This window comes from Rhodnius prolixus, unplaced genomic scaffold, assembly GCF_049639745.1.
Source record: "Rhodnius prolixus isolate KJV_2025 unplaced genomic scaffold, Rpr scaffold_1, whole genome shotgun sequence".
Classification (NCBI taxonomy): Eukaryota; Metazoa; Arthropoda; class Insecta; order Hemiptera; family Reduviidae; genus Rhodnius; species Rhodnius prolixus.
The window spans coordinates 56,025,500-56,041,487 of NW_027411581.1; the positions used below are offsets into that span (position 1 = coordinate 56,025,500).

At 37.0% G+C, this 15,988-nt stretch overlaps 1 protein-coding gene across 9 annotated transcripts in view; it reads right to left on the reverse strand.

The window, feature by feature from the left end:
• LOC141445982 (frizzled-2-like) overlaps positions 1–15,988 on the reverse strand; it is a 364,823-nt gene continuing 348,835 nt past the window's right edge. For 8 of the 9 annotated variants that reach the window (XM_074112295.1, XM_074112299.1, XM_074112292.1 and 5 more), the window contains 7 exons: positions 6,727–7,000; positions 5,185–5,441; positions 3,473–3,814; positions 3,189–3,389; positions 2,713–3,025; positions 1,754–2,043; positions 1–671 (listed from right to left, as the gene is read on the reverse strand). In XM_074112295.1, the coding sequence (XP_073968396.1) occupies positions 509–671; positions 1,754–2,043; positions 2,713–3,025; positions 3,189–3,389; positions 3,473–3,814; positions 5,185–5,441; positions 6,727–6,936 (1,776 nt within the window). In that variant the 5' untranslated portion in view covers positions 6,937–7,000 and the 3' untranslated portion in view covers positions 1–508. Of the gene's footprint in view, positions 672–1,753; positions 2,044–2,712; positions 3,026–3,188; positions 3,390–3,472; positions 3,815–5,184; positions 5,442–6,726; positions 7,001–11,117; positions 11,220–15,988 lie in introns of those variants that run through there. The other variant, XM_074112300.1, reaches the window with a different exon arrangement.

Sequence of the window (15,988 nt, forward strand, 5' to 3'; positions counted from 1 at the left end):
AAAACCGTAACTCTACAGACGTTCTACTTTTCCGTTTTTTCTTCGTAAATTGTAACTTTTATTCATTAAAATAAAACGAAAATCTTCCATTCATCAGCGATTATAATACATTACTTAATTTATTTCTTACTGCGTTGAGCACCTTGTGGGGTTTGTTTTGTTATTCCTTGGTTCCACTTTGTCTGTAAAATGTGTTCGCAACACTTTGAGCGGTACATTTAAATTATTTATCGCCACCAGTAAAACCAAAGTTAAATCACTAGTGAGGATAAATACATTAACATTATTAGTAAATAAATAGTCAATTATTACTTTTGACTCTTTCTTACTATTTGTTTTTCTTCTGGATCACCAAAAAAAACAAACATATTTACATAGTCTGATATGCGTCGGTACAATCAGTGTATGCAGCATGACAACCTGGTAAATCTGCATAATCGACGCTACAGCCCGGTAGTTCGGGTAAAGGCCTTCCTCAAACTGGCCCATAATTACTGACTGGATGATGTCATACGTGTGAAAGTGGGTGACCGCAACCCGGTTTGTAGGGGATCTGGTGATGATATGGAGCAACGTGTGGTGCAGATAACAATGTTGAACCTGCGCTCAATAATTGGGCTTTTTTCCTTTCTCGTGGATCAACGGTGACTGGTGCTTGTACGCCGCATAACCTAATCATAAACAGATTATAAACTTAACTAAACAAACAATATTTAAAAAGAAATTCTTATCAAAATTATTTCTGCAAAATTAAAACTAAAAACAAATATAGGAGAATGAAATGGAATTTATAAATAATGCACAACAGGAATTTGGAAGTTTGCTTTAAGCTACAATTGAAATTTGATTCATAAAAGCAAAAAATGTATCGAAAAGTAATCTGTCCAAATGAGATTGTTAAGACTCTTCCTGACAAAGAAGAAAGGAACTAAGAAATATAGCGGGAGAATCAAGATTTCAGCGATCAAAGCAAAGTAACAAATCGGCATCAGCAAGCTTGTGCTTTATATTTCAGCAATATTAGACACGTTATGAGAACATATTATTAATTTTTTCCAAGAAGAACCGTTCTGATTAGTGAAGAGGCACAGCATGTCCTGGAATGATAAAAAGCATAACACTCATGGATTTGGAAGAAGAATGGAAATGTCTAATAATGAAGAATATTCCTTTAGGAGGCAACAAACCCCTTCTTCAAAGATCTTGGCTTCCTTGCTCAATGTATTGGTAAGGAAGAATAAGGTACACTGTTTTTGCTGCCAGGGTGTACTGGCAAAGAAGGAAATCAAGACTCGCCGGCAGAGAACGGAGTACCAATTTGCTGAACTCAGAAAAAATGAAGCAAGCTAAAAAAAACACACAGCTTCGAATATATTTTTGCACTTTTCTAGGCAATTCTGATCAGAATGCGTGCATACATCAGACAAAAATAGTGTAACATATGATGTTTGGTTTCCTCAAGGGGCATTTCTGTTTTAGAGCGTAACGGAAGAAACAGGGATATAACATGATGGCTCCTGCAAATTCTAAGAGAAGGAGGAGGAGACTTAGTCGCCAGGATGTTGGGGGCCTTTCCTTAAATAGCTATTCTCCAAGAATGTTTCAGATGCTAGGATTCCCTTTAGGGATGAGAAGGAATGCTGTTATTGACAGGTCTTAACAGCAGAAGGGTCTTCTGTTTCAGGCGCAAAATCAAATCTCCATTTAATGTTGACAGTTTAAAAAACTTAATAATTATAATAATAACAATTACCTTCCCCAAAGTCTTCTCCATGAACCCAGCGTCTTTCCAGACCAAATCCAAACGCCAGACGTTATGCCAACAGCAAGTGCCATAAAATATTTCAACATCAAAACTGAATACAAAGGCCGTGGATGTGGTTCTTTACATGGACATATAATCGAACTTAGCCATTGCTCTTGAGCAGAATGTTCATATACTAAACATCCGATTACTATAGTTGCTGGCACAGTATATAGAACTGAAAATATTCCAATGCGAATCATCAGCTTCTCCAGTTTATCAGCTTTACTTCTGCCACCCTGAAAACAATGAATGGATATATGAATGAAACTGATCTGATTTGAGAAACTTCTTTTTACCAAATTGGCTAAGACAAAAAAAAAATCTACTTCACGAAAAGGAAATCTATTTTAAAGGCAAGGTTATGATAATCAAAATTAATGTACAAGTTTCGAACCTCTTAAAGAAGATAAATGATCTGCAAGGAAGTATATAACAGAGCATTCCCCTTCCTTAGCAATAGCAGAGATCTCTTTCTAACAGTTGTATTTTTAAACTGATTGCTTTGCTAAAAATAGACCTTGGAGTCTTCAAAGTTTATCAAGCGTGATCGTAGGTGGGAGGTTACTTTTTTAAAACATATTTTACACTACTTGGTTATGATATGAGGTTCGAGTTTCCCCTAAAGAAACCTCTATCGACTTATATCTGAATTAATTACAACATTTCTTCGTTTATTTTACTAACAATTGAATTTCTTGGGACAATATTCACATAACTTTCTCTTGACCATGTAATTTCAATGAAACTTGTGAGACAAGTCGTGAAAAGGTAAGAGAAAGTCGAGTTAAATTTTTCTTTATTTTTGAAGATGAAAGCTCTATGAGCAGCAAGAGCTCAACATGCTTCAAAAATTGGCTCTAATCTTTAAAATACTAAAAAAAACATTTGATTTTTTTTGCCCATACCTGCTGTTTTATGACATTTCTTATTCTGAAGAGTGATACAAAGCCGCCCATAAGAAACGATGTTCCGAGCAGTAGATACAATAGCAGAGGACCCAGTACGAACATCCGCAGATTAGCTGGATCTGTGTTGCCAACATAACAGATACCACCAACTGGATCACCATCTACGCCGGACATTACCAGCACGCCCACTGACATCACAGTGGGCACAAGCCAAGCGAACAGATGGAAGTACTGGGAATAGCTGGCGATCGCTTCATTGCCCCATTTTAAGCCGGCCGCAAGGAACCATGTGAACGATAGCACTACCCACCTGGAAAATTTGTTTGAATACAAGATTAATGGGTATGTTGACGAGTGATTAAAGATGGCCTCAAAATGAAGCCGGTTAAAAAAAATCTTTCAATGATTTCTCTATCGAATCATTTTAGTTTATACAGTTAACAATTGAAGAAAACCAATAATATGAGCATTACCATATGCTAGAAGCCATGCCAAAGAAGTAGACCAACAGAAAGACTAGGGTGCAGGGCGTAGGCCCACTGGCGTGGTAACTTAAAGTGGCACCGTCACAGGCAACCTCTTCGTGGCCAAGTACAGATCTTGTTAGATAGCCAATGCTGACCATGAAGTAACAGGCAGACAAGAACACTATCGGACGTTCAGGATATTTGAATCTAAAAGTGGAAGAAAACTGTAAAAGGTTATCAACATACAAAAATATATCATAAATATCATAAATCTGAATCATAACCGATACCTTTCTGTGTCGATTAAAAATGTGGTCAACGTCATCAAAGTGGAAACACAACAAAGCGATGACCATAGTGTTATCCAGATGTGAGCAAATTGTCGTTCTTCTGGTGAGAAAAATGATCGTAAACAGGGGAAAGCACAATTGGGCACACCGGCCACGGAAACACTTCTGTTATATAGTAAAGAATCCCTCATGATTTGCAAAAACGGTGGACGACATTTACATGTGCAGTCTTTATCAGCACCATTAATGACGCCATTACTGGAGCTTGTACACTTCCGGCCTTTGCATTTTGGCTGTTGGACAATGACCGGCTTTTTCGTGGTCTTTTGTTCTTGACTGGTTCTGAAAGAGAAAAGCAAGATTTAATTTTGAAGGAGGAAAAAGTAAATTTTAGAAAATAAAACCACAATATAAGCGAAGTAACTGTGATATTACTAGACATTCTCTCGTGTATTGATTTTAGTTGGAATGTGCGACGATTTTTCGAGCAATAAGTTCTTATTGAATTTTCCAGGCGAAATTCTAGTTCCTTGTATTCAATTTTAATATTTTCTCGAAAACAGAAAACAACTAAAAAAATCTGTTTTGTCAATCTGATACAATTTTCACTCGGAGTAATTGAAAGTTGTTGCAGAAGTAATTAAACAATAATTGTAGTAAAGCTCTAAAAGCAAAATGAGTTATGACCGAGAACATCTGAATAATAATTTTGATGGCCGATTTTTTTTTAAATAAAAGATAATTATAGATGGTTTCGAAGTTCAAGGAAAACAGGAGATGCATTTTCGCGACTAAAAACTACCGTAACATGGTAGTTCCGGTAAAACGGTAAAAAAATGTACCGTGATATCTTTTACAATAGAGAAGTACGTGTGATTATTTCATGACTATGCAGTTACTATCAATTACAGTGAAATTACAAAAATCAGTAAACGTTTGTCCCATCTATCAGTCCAGTCCCATTCTTAAAGATAACAAACAATAAAGTTGTTAGTGAAAAAAATGATGTAATCAAGTGCTGAATTTGGTTCAATTAGCACGTTGCACATTTTCTGCACAATATAGCATAATTGTCTCAACTTTATTTTTTTTTTTTTGTTCTTTATCACGAGATAATGTTTTCAAGGTCACAAAGTGATAATTTTTGATCCCACGTACATCCGGTGCTCATTTTAGTACAATTAAACCAATTTCTGCTGATGCAAAATACATTAGGGATTTAGTGGGTGGAAATTACGCGATTATATAATTACAAATAATCCGGAAACTAAACAATGGGAAATATCGCATTATAAACCTCGAGATTGAAAAGATCTTCTTGGGAAACTCTACATATAAAAAGTGATAGGCATTTAGGAGCTGAAATAGTGTACGAAGATTAGGGAAAACCTTAGCAATTACTTTCTTTTTAAAGAAAAAAGAAGCGAAAATGATAAAACCGTATCAGTAAATTTGCACTATCGGTTTACCAACTCCTGCCGAAAACTAAGATCCAAATGCGACAATAGATCTTAAACAGAATACCTAATTCAAGTTGCGCCAGTACAACTCGTGTTTAAAGGGAAATATGAATATAAAAACTAATATATTTTCTGCTGTAAAAAGACAAAACTAGACGACGAATTGGAGATTCTCGCTATCATATCATCTCACAATCGTTTCTCTCCACCACACTACACTTAGAAGGAGAAAATTCCTCCATTTCTTTATACCTGTTATCCATTTCCATGCATAGATTGTCTGGATCTCCATGAACTGGTAGTTTTTCACAAGCCATCCTATCTGGCCATTGAAATCCATATTGTTGCATTAGTGGTGCACATCCTGATCTTGCTCTTTCACAAACACTTCTACAAGCTGGCAATGGTCGATGGTAATCCTCTATGCAGATTGGTGCATACATGGAGCATAAGAAGAATTTTAGATCTGGTGAACATCGTATCTCTACTAACGGCCAGAATTGATGTACCTGTGAATGGAGCAAGTAAATAGATTCTTTTAGATAAAGAAAATGGTTTTATTGAAGGTTCCTCGTTCATTTACAAACTAGCGTTACCCTGGTGCTTCGCTAGGGACCATTAATTCTATTCCATTCCTTCTCTAATAGACGATCATTTCAAAAAGTTCTGTTTAATGCACATAACAAAACCAATGGACACACATTTTTTTTTAAATTTACAAACTATACATTTAAAAACCAAGTTTTTCGATTCATTTCCGGTTAAGATTTTTTGGTTACGTACGAAGAAAGGACAAAGAAATTATTTTGAAATATTTATTATGAGAAGGGCACACATGATTTTTCTTTATTTTCAATTTTTTTTGAGCGACAATTTATCCAAGTCTAGTTAGGTTATTAGAACCATCTCATATTATTGTTGGCATGTTGGTAGCAGTGAGCGCGCGCGCGTGTAAGTGTAGGAACGCTAATTGGAATTGTAACAACAAATCAAGCACAAAAACAAGCCTAAATATCTAAATGTGTTCCCCAGTTGGAACACCTCCAACACAGGACCCCCAGTTTTAGAGTTCCGCCACAGCCGTTCATCCGTCCCTTTACGCAACTATTACTCTGCATACCCTGTGAGAGATGCTTCACTACACCAACCTCTCTCTCACTCATTCACTGCCACTATGATTAGACGCTCCAGCTAAAACCTCTGCAAGATATATTTCCGGTGATGCTTTTAGCCACAGGCTTATTAGATATCATTAATTTAGTAACCGTTGATGGTAATTTATAGTAAAGTACAGAGCGCATGTACATAAACCGCACACAATTTCAACACTGAACGGCGTTGAACAAATAAAAAGGAAACAGTGCAGCCAACTGTGATTCATAAAACCTTAAAAGTTTTTGTAAACAAAAAATCACTTTTTCTCCAGTGATGTTTTATTGAGCGTTATGATTTACGCACTAGTTATGACGTCAATAACTACGTACGCATGTTTATTGTATCCCTGTCCGGTTTCGAACAATATGGACAATAACAATAAAGAGAAGGGGAGGGATTAGCTATGTGGTTAGCGTACTCGATTCCCACGCGGAGGTCCCGGGTTCGAATCCAGCTGCTAACCCTTAGATTTTCTCTTCCTAGGAGCTTCTTACAGCTCACTGTCCGGTGATGGACAGTGTTGTCTGTAACGAGAGAACACTGTCCGGAGGCCGGCAGTGCACTGAAAAAAGCTCCGAGCGCTAATAACCTCAGCTGTTGATGCGCTAAAAAAAAAAGAAAAAAAAAAAGAGAAATTACCTCCAAGCCAGCTTCCTCTTGTGAATCATGATTCAATTCATTTGGCATGGATGTTAAATTGTAGCCAATGCCACGGCACATGGGTATGGTGATCTCTTCACATCTGGGACCAGAATGTGATGTGACCAACACTGGCTGTAGATCGGCGACAATATGCTCGGTAGCTAAGGACAACAGTATTGCAGCCAACAGCAATCGACCGGTCATCATTTTGTTGCCCTTCTATTTTTGACAATGACCTCCAGATGTCACTGGTACATTGCTTCTAGTTAACCTGTAAAATAATGATTTTAATTTGGTTTAAATTTTTTTAATTTAAAAATTAGTTTTTATGTTTTCGTTTCTTGGAAAGAAACAAGTATGTTGTATAGTGTTTCATTAGTTTTCGAATTCCAAATAATTTTTTCGTGATATTTTCGTATGAGGGATGTTCTAATGCTACTGATACAATAATAGTACCGATACTTAATTAATAATCTCTTGCATCTGGTATTGAATACTCGATACTTTCTTCCGGTTCAATGATGCAAATGAATCTTTGTTATTCAATTAAATTTGATTTTTTATATGGACTTAGAATTTTTCAGGTTTCAACTTTCACGTCTATAGTTAGTAAGCCGAATTTTAAAAGGAAACCGTCATTAAATTAATGTTACACTTGTACTTCCGCAGGAATCGCATTTCCCTAACTAAGAGAAGTTTAAAGTAAAGAGAAGTTATGAAACTTTTATTGTACATTATATTGTTGTGTGAAGGGAACTGATGTAAGAGCTTACAACTTAAAACTGATTCAACCGATTATAATAAGGAATCGAACAGTATTTTAATTAATTATTTTATAAATAGGAGATTATTAATTTAAAAAAAAAATTATGCAGAGAAACACTTGGTTAATGGGGCCGCTCTAATTTCTTCAAAAAAACCTAACCTAACTTGAATCCATTCCATTTACAACAATCAATCAATTATTACTTCAATTTTTCAATTTTAATTGCAAAGCTAAAAATTATTTTTCTTTTAACGTCATAGACGTCATCTACTTATAATATATTAAATATTACTAGGTGTTTCTTTGAAGTGCGGGATGATCATTATTGTACGAGGGCCGTTTGAAAAGTCCGTGCAAAGTCAGAGAGATAGCACTACTGGAGCGTATCGAGGTTATGTTTAGTAAGTAGCATCTCTTGGAAGAACACCCACCAAGTTTCAGCCTGATCGGTCTATTTCTTTGTGTTTGGCATTCGTTTGAATCGAGGAAGTCGAGTGATTTTCAAAAAATGGACGAAAAAGAATTTCGTGTGTTGATTAAACATTACTTTATGAAAGGCAAAACGCCTCAGGAGACTAAAGAGAAGCTTGTTAAACATTATGGTGACTCTGCACCTTCGATTAGAACAGTTTATAAGTGGTTTCAAAATTTTCGGAGTCGCCATATGGGCACAAGTGACGCTGAACGTTCTGGATGCCCTGTTGAGGTTACTACTCCAGAAATCATTGATAAAATCCATGATATGGTGATGGATGACAGAAGAGTGAAGGTGCGTGAGATTGTTAGTGCTGTGGGCATCTCGAATGAACGGGTACATAATATTTTGCATCAACATTTGGACATGACAAAGCTATCCGCAAGATGGGTGCCGCGATTGCTCACGCTTGACCAAAAACGAAATCGTGTGCAAGTGTTGCAAGGACGGTTTGCAGCTGTTCCAGAAGAATCCGCAGGACTTTAAGCGTCGTTTCGTCACTGTGGATGAAACATGGATACATCACTATACTCCTGAGACCAAAGAACAATCTAAACAATGGGTTACCAAGGGGGAATCTGCGCCAAAAAAGGCGAAGACCGTTCCTTCGGCCGGAAAGATTATGGCGACTGTCTTTTGGGATTCGCAAGGAATAATCCTCATCGACTATCTGGAAAAGGGTAAAACTATTACAGGTGCATATTATTCATCGTTATTGGACCGTTTGAAAACCGAGCTGCAAGAAAAACGCCCACGATTGGCCCACAAAATAGTCCTTTTCCATCACGACAACGCACCAGCTCACACCTCAGCAGTTGTGGTCGCAAAATTAATGGAAATAGGGTTCCAACTCGTTTCACATCCCCCCTATTCTCCAGACTTGGCTCCCTCGGACTACTATTTGTTCCCCAATATGAAGAAATGGCTGGCGGGAAAAAGATTTTATTCAAACGAGGAGGTGATTGCAGAAACGAATGGCTATTTTTCAGACTTGGACAAATCCTATTATTCGGAAGAGATCAACAAACTAGAGCAGCGTTGGACGAAGTGTATAAGCCTAAAAGGAGACTATGTTGAAAAATAAAAAAGTTTTACTCCAAAAAAATTAAGTAGTTTTTATTTTTGCACGCACTTTTCAAACGACCCTCGTACTGAAGAATTGACAATAAAACGAAATTTTGAAATTTATATAAAAATAAACACTTTTCAGTTCACAAAAGGTTTGGTCGCCTGCGCGACACACATTGCATAGCAGGATTAGGCAGTCCAGAATTCCAAATTCTGAAATTTCGAAGCAAAAACTGAATTTCAAATATTTGATACGATTCCAATAGTTCTTCTTATGTAGTAAGAAAAATGTTTATTTTTAATTTGCATAAAAGAAAAAGTAAAACAGAAAGTTCAGCATAATACTGGAGTATTTAAGTAATAAAACTTTATATCCTCCAGACTGAAGATAAAGAGATCCTTGTGAAGGATTTATATTTCTTATTTATTTACATCCTTTCTTTTTTTTTTCTAAAAAAATACAAAGTTAAGAAGTGTTGGTTGGTACTATCTTTTTAAACCGGTATGCTATCTTGATCTAAGTAAGTTGACACCGTGTCAGCTGTGCAGCGATACTCGCTCTGTTACCTTCACAGATGTTGTAGGTTAGGTTACTGCGATTGGTTTTTTTTTAAATTCATATATATTTTTTTTTAAGAAATTACTTTTATTCCCCAATTCGATTCACGCTGTTTATTTTTGTCTTCTGTCAATAATATTATTGAATGATTTGTTTACTTCCTGTTGCAAGTCGTAAGAGGTGATATTGCATCGACCTGATTTTCGATTTTGAGTCTTTACTAGTTAAAGTCACTTTATTCAGAAAAAGAGTTTCTTTAACAAACTGGATTGGTGAGTTAGTTTGTCTGGAAGTATCCACAATCAATGTGGATTGTAATATAGTATTTGAGTGTGTATCGTTTGCTAGGATATCCACAGAGCCGCTAAGATCCTTGGATAAGTCCACTTGCAGAATACGGAGGAAAATTTGGCGTAATGGCGATTAGATTAGACTAGGGCTGCCTCTGCGACCCCTTTGGATCTATTGTGGCTCCCTTCACTCTAAAGCTTACCCTCCAGACCTGTGCTTTTAATCAGACTCTTAATGCTGGAGAGCGACTCTTGGGTAAAGCTCATAGACCTTGGTTTTTCCTCCCCGAAAAGTAACATCCTTAGCCAGACAAGCCTCTCACACTGACACAAAACGTGCAGTGCCGTTTTCTCCTCCTCTTCCTGACAGAATCTACAGAGGCTATCATTTGCCAGGCCCATGCGATGCATGTGTTTTCTGAGCCTTCACTGGCCAGTTAATAGGCCTACCATCATCCTTATAGCTCTTAATTCTGCAGTCAGCCTCGGCGAATAGCCTTTAATAAACTCCTTCGCCTGCCCCTGAGACCTACTCTGCACCCATAAGTAAATAGCTGCAGTCTTCACACACTTCGGAACCCCAAAACAGGGCTCCGTGCCAACGAAGTGTCCCGCAGAGCCTTTCCGGGCCAATAAATCCGCCGCTTCGTTTCCCTTATGTCCTGAATGACCAGGTACCCTCACCAGAAAGACCTTATTTTGGTCACTAATTTCCTTCAGGGCACCCAGACAGTCCCAAACCAGCCTTGAGTTGACCTGTCATGAACCGATAGCTCTGACTATCCGAGAAAATTACGTCCTTAGAATCAATAATTCCTCGCCCACTAATCTCGGCAGCATAGAATCTAATTGCAGCTAGCTCAGCCTGAAAAACTGTAGCTAGTTTTCATAGGCTGGCGTAATGGTGATAAAAAGTTTTATCACTAAAACTGTAGCCAAACTTGCTGGGTAGTTGATGAATCGCTGCCAAATTGAAGGGTAGTTCGTATAATAACCAGACATACTCAGTTATACCTGACTTCAATTTTGGCTGACTTACTACACCAACTAAGTAATTATTGTTGAGTAAATTTGCTGATAAAGGAAAGTACGAGTATTCCATTAAATTTGGGGTTTTGCAGTTAGAACCACTAGTTTAAACTACTAGTTTTTTTTAGTAATATTGAATGATAGACATTGCAAATGCAGGAGCTTCGTTTATCAATAATAATGATCGACTATACTTATTACCTGTCGGTCAAAGTCCAATTACTGGCGAAATTCCATAACATAGCCGTCTTATACTGCAGCCAATCAAGTATCTAAAAGATCGAATGTAATTTCAATCTACTTTTATCTATATTCACATTATTATGGTACTATAATGAGCTAGAGGAAGGAAATGAGCTCGCAAATAGCCTTGTTAACGAAGTTTATATTGCTAAATAAGTACCTATAAACATTGGGGACCACTACCTCTCATTGGAATTTAAAAAAACCACACTGAGGACAACTATCGTCGATAGCTGGGCAAAACAAACACTCGAGTAAATAAAACAATTTTCTGTTTACCAAAAACATTGTGAAATGATGAACTTTATTTATTTTTCTCATTTAATTTGTAAATATATATCTTTAAGTAAATATTGAAACAATTACAAGGACAAGGAAAATATATTCTAATCTCCAAGTATTCATTTACGCTTGCATCTTTATCTTGCATTATATTTGTCAAATTTGTGTAACCTTGGGCATAAATTAAATTCCTCTTGTAAGAAAGGAATCAATTGTTTACTAAAAGTGGGTGAATGAAAGAGTCCTAAGACTTTCTCTTATTAGAATAAGTTTTTCTTTCTCAAAGTATTGCGATCATGTCATATTTTCTCTCCAGAAATACCCGTTTCAGGGGTTACTGGAGTCTAGAAAAGTTTTATTAGAAAAATGCTTTGAAGATGTGAATGTACAGGGTTGGCAAATAAGTTCGTTCGGTTTTTGAGGGTGGAATAAATAACAATTTTTTTGATACACAGAATAAATTTTAATCAATTATATATTGACCATTCTTATTGATGACTTCTTGCCATCTTTTTACCAACTTCATTATACCACGTTCGTAGAGCGTCTGTGGCTTATAGTCGAAAAACCAATCAAAATGTTTTTTGACAGTCTTTTCTTTATCGAAAGTTTTTCTGTTCATGGAGTTCTGCAACTATCAGAATAAATGATAATCAGAAGGTGTCAGGCTCGGTGAATACGGAGAATGAGAATAAACATCCCATCAGTTTATTCCGAGTGGTCAATGAAGCATGCGGTCTGGCGTCGTCGTGGTGGGAGACGACACCTTTGCGATTTGCCAATTCTGGGCGTTTTGTGCGGATTGCATGGTCCAGTTTGGTTAACTGCAAGCAGTATGCGATTGAATCAATTGTTTTGCCTGACAGTAACAGCTCGTTATAGATACCTTTATAATCCCACCATACGGAGAGCATAATGTTCTTCGGTTGCAATTCCGCCTTCGAGCTTGTTTGCGGCGGCTCACTGCAGTGCTTCCATGATCTTTTACGCACTACATTATCGTAGATGATCCATTTTTCATTTCCCGTTACCATCCGCTTTAAAAATGGGTATTTTTTTGACGTTTCCGTAACGAATCGCAAATGGATATGCGAGTGGCTAAGTTGGCCTCGGTTAATTCATGCGGTACCCAAACATTGAGCCCAGAAACGTATTCCAGCCGGCGCAAATGATTTTTGGAGCTTGTATGGGATATGTTAAGTGCTGTTGCTATCTCTCTCACTGAGTGGCATGGATCTTTATCGATTAGGCCCTTGTCATCAACTGAATTAATCTCAGTCGGGCGACCGGAGCGGGGCGCATCATTAATGTCAAAATCTCCAGAACGGAATTCGGCAAACCACTTTTGGCACACGCGTTCTGTTAAGGCATCATCACCATATACACAACATATCTTTTTATGAGCCTCTGCAGCTCGTTTGCCCTTTTTAAAATAATAAAGCAAAATATGACGAAAATGCACTTGATTTAACAACCCGATACGTCATTCCTAGCTTAAAAAAACCTAAAGTATTTTAAGCTCAAACATTACATTTCGCGAGTCTTTACCTTGATGCGGGAAGTAAAATTAATGCCTATTTTCTTCGGGCGAGCCTTACGTCTCTGTCGATGGTTATGTAAGTTGATGTTCAACGCAATTCAGATCTCATTCTACGCTTTGTCGTTTGAGGTACCACTCCACCACGTTTGTTGGTATACTGTGCAACTTTGCCATCTCATAATGTTCATCTCTTTGAAGTTAGTGATTTCTACGGTAATTAATAGTTTCCAACGCATCCCACGCGTAGCACTACCATCACACCCTTAAAATACATCCCCAGACACAGTTATGTACTCACGTATATAAGTGTTAATAATTGCACTCTCACATATGTCTTTCTCAGTAAAATCAATTTCGGGATTTTTGAGAATAATAAACCAAAATAATCGTTCAAATTATTTTTTGCTTTTAAATGTTCAACTTTCTTTTTAATTAATTACCAGAGTGTTAATTGTTAATTAAAAATTGATTGACTCGATATCATGTAGAGGTTGCACAATTTGAACTAGTTGATTAATTAAAACTGATTAGAAAAAACCAATAGTGAATATGTTTTTAATTGGATTTCATGACAATTTGATTGTTTATTTAGATAATTTATGATTTCAACAAGAATATTTAATTTACTTCTATTATTTACTCTTAACGAAGAATTGCATAAGGCCCCGTTTATTATTGGCGGTTAGCCATTTTACTAAGGGCAACCCAGAATCAAGTGAGGCCCACCTCACTTAATAAAAAATAATTTTAAAGTTAAATAAAATCTGATTTTAGATTTTCCAAAATAAACCTTCACAACTCCCGACGTCACATCGTCCCATTAGCTTACTGTCAGGGCTAGGAAAAATTCTTGAAAAACTCCTGCTAAAACGTATTCTTCCAATAATTGAATCTAATGACATTCTCCCGGATCACCAATTTGGATTCAGGCGACAGCACTCCACCATACAGCAGTGCCATCGAGTTGTAGATGTAATCTCCACCTCCCTTGAGAAGAAGGAGTGTTGTTCTGGGGTGTTCCTTGATGTGAAGCAGGCTTTCGATCGGGTGTGGCACACTGGACTTCTCTGGAAGCTCAAGACCATCCTTCCAGCCACCTATTTCCTCATTTTGAAATCTTACTTGACTGACAGACATTTTAGAGTGAAGGTAGGAACTATTCTTTCTCCATTCAGCCATGCTGACGCTGGAGTTCCGCAAGGCAGCATACTAGGCCCCATTCTGTACACAATCTACTCCTCAGACATACCTACTCATCCTCAAACTACTCTTCTCACCTATGCTGACGATACTGCCATCTTATCTACTGACAAAGACCCAATAATAGCTCATAGAAACCTTCAGACTCACCTCACCTCCTTAGAAAATTGGTTCAAAAAATGGGCTGTCAAACTGAACGAAACTAAATCTCAAAATATCACCTTCACTCTTCGACGCATCACTCTTCCTCCTGTCTTTTACAATCTTATTCCTTTACCTGCTGTCAACGTAGTCCGCTACCTTGGGCTTTACCTTGACAGAAGACTCACATGGAACCCTCATACTCGACTTAAGAGAACAGAACTTAACAGACGCTTCCGACAACTGAAAAGACTACTCGACAACAGATCAAAACTCACTCTGGACAACAAAAGACTAATATATGTAAGTATACTAAAGCCAGTCTGGGCTTACGGCATCGAACTGTGGGGTTCAACCAAACGCTCAAATCTGCAAAGGATCCAGTCCTTGCAATCTAAAATTCTTCGCTCTATAGTAAACGCTCCTTTCTACGTCACCAATCAAACCATTCACACAGACTTGAACATTCCTTTCGTCACACAAGTTGCAAAAACACGATACAGAAAATTCCATCTTAACATTCAAACACATCACAATCCACTGGTACAACATCTATCTTCAAGAACATTTCCAGACAACACTTCCAGACGTCTTAAAAGACAGTGGCCTCGCGATCTCCTCTCTGATGAAGAGAGTCAGTAGAAAGTAAATTGTTTTTTGGAGTGTTACCGCTGGGTAACTTCTCCACTCTTTTATTCTGTTATTTATAGTTATCATTGTTGCTTATAACGCAAAATGCGTTGATTGTAACTAAATAAATGATTAAAAAAAAAAAAAAAAGATTTTCCAATTAGAATTAGAGTGATATTAAGTATTGAAGAGTCAATCCAAAGTGCCACTTTACACTTAATGACGTGGTCAAGTTTAAAGTTCTTCTTTGAAGTGATGTGGCGGTAAATTGTGCGGTTTTTAGTTCTAAACTTACAAAAGTATCGTACTTTAATTCAACTTACACGGGCAAAACTGGACTTAATATGGTTACATACTGAAAAGTGAATGTCAAGTGATCAGTATTCAGTGACCACAGTACGCTGTTTTATATAAAACAGTTCAAAATAGAAATTTACAAACAGAATACCTTTCACCAAAACATTAAGAACGACCAAATTAACTCGGATAAGCTTTTTAAAATCATTCTGTGCCCAAAACTTAGGCACAGACTGAACAAACCTCAAACAAACAAAATAGCATGAATATACTAGCATGTAGCATGTACTCTACAATAATTAAAAGTGTTCTGTTTAAGATTTTATTTATTTACGCAGTATATTTTTAAACGATAAGTACCAATATTCATATAAATTCGGATTTCTGCTTAAATTTGCGCGCCCCCCTCGTGTAATATATCTTTACAATTCTAAAACAATACACCGCACTAAACTAAACAGAATCCTTAAACAAATTCTAAGTATCATTAATTTTATTTTATTCTATAATTTGTTTTTGGCGTCTATTTGTGCTACAATCAGCGCGTTGGCGCTATAAGTAACAATGATAACAGAACTATGAATTACAGAGGTAATACGAGTGGAGAAGTTACCCGGTGGTAACGCGCCAAAACATTAGGCTATTAGTCGCTCTCTTCACTCGAGAGGAGATATCACGTGGCCACTGTCTCTTAAGGCGTCTTGTCCAGGTTGTCAGGAAGAGTTCTAGAAGAAAGATT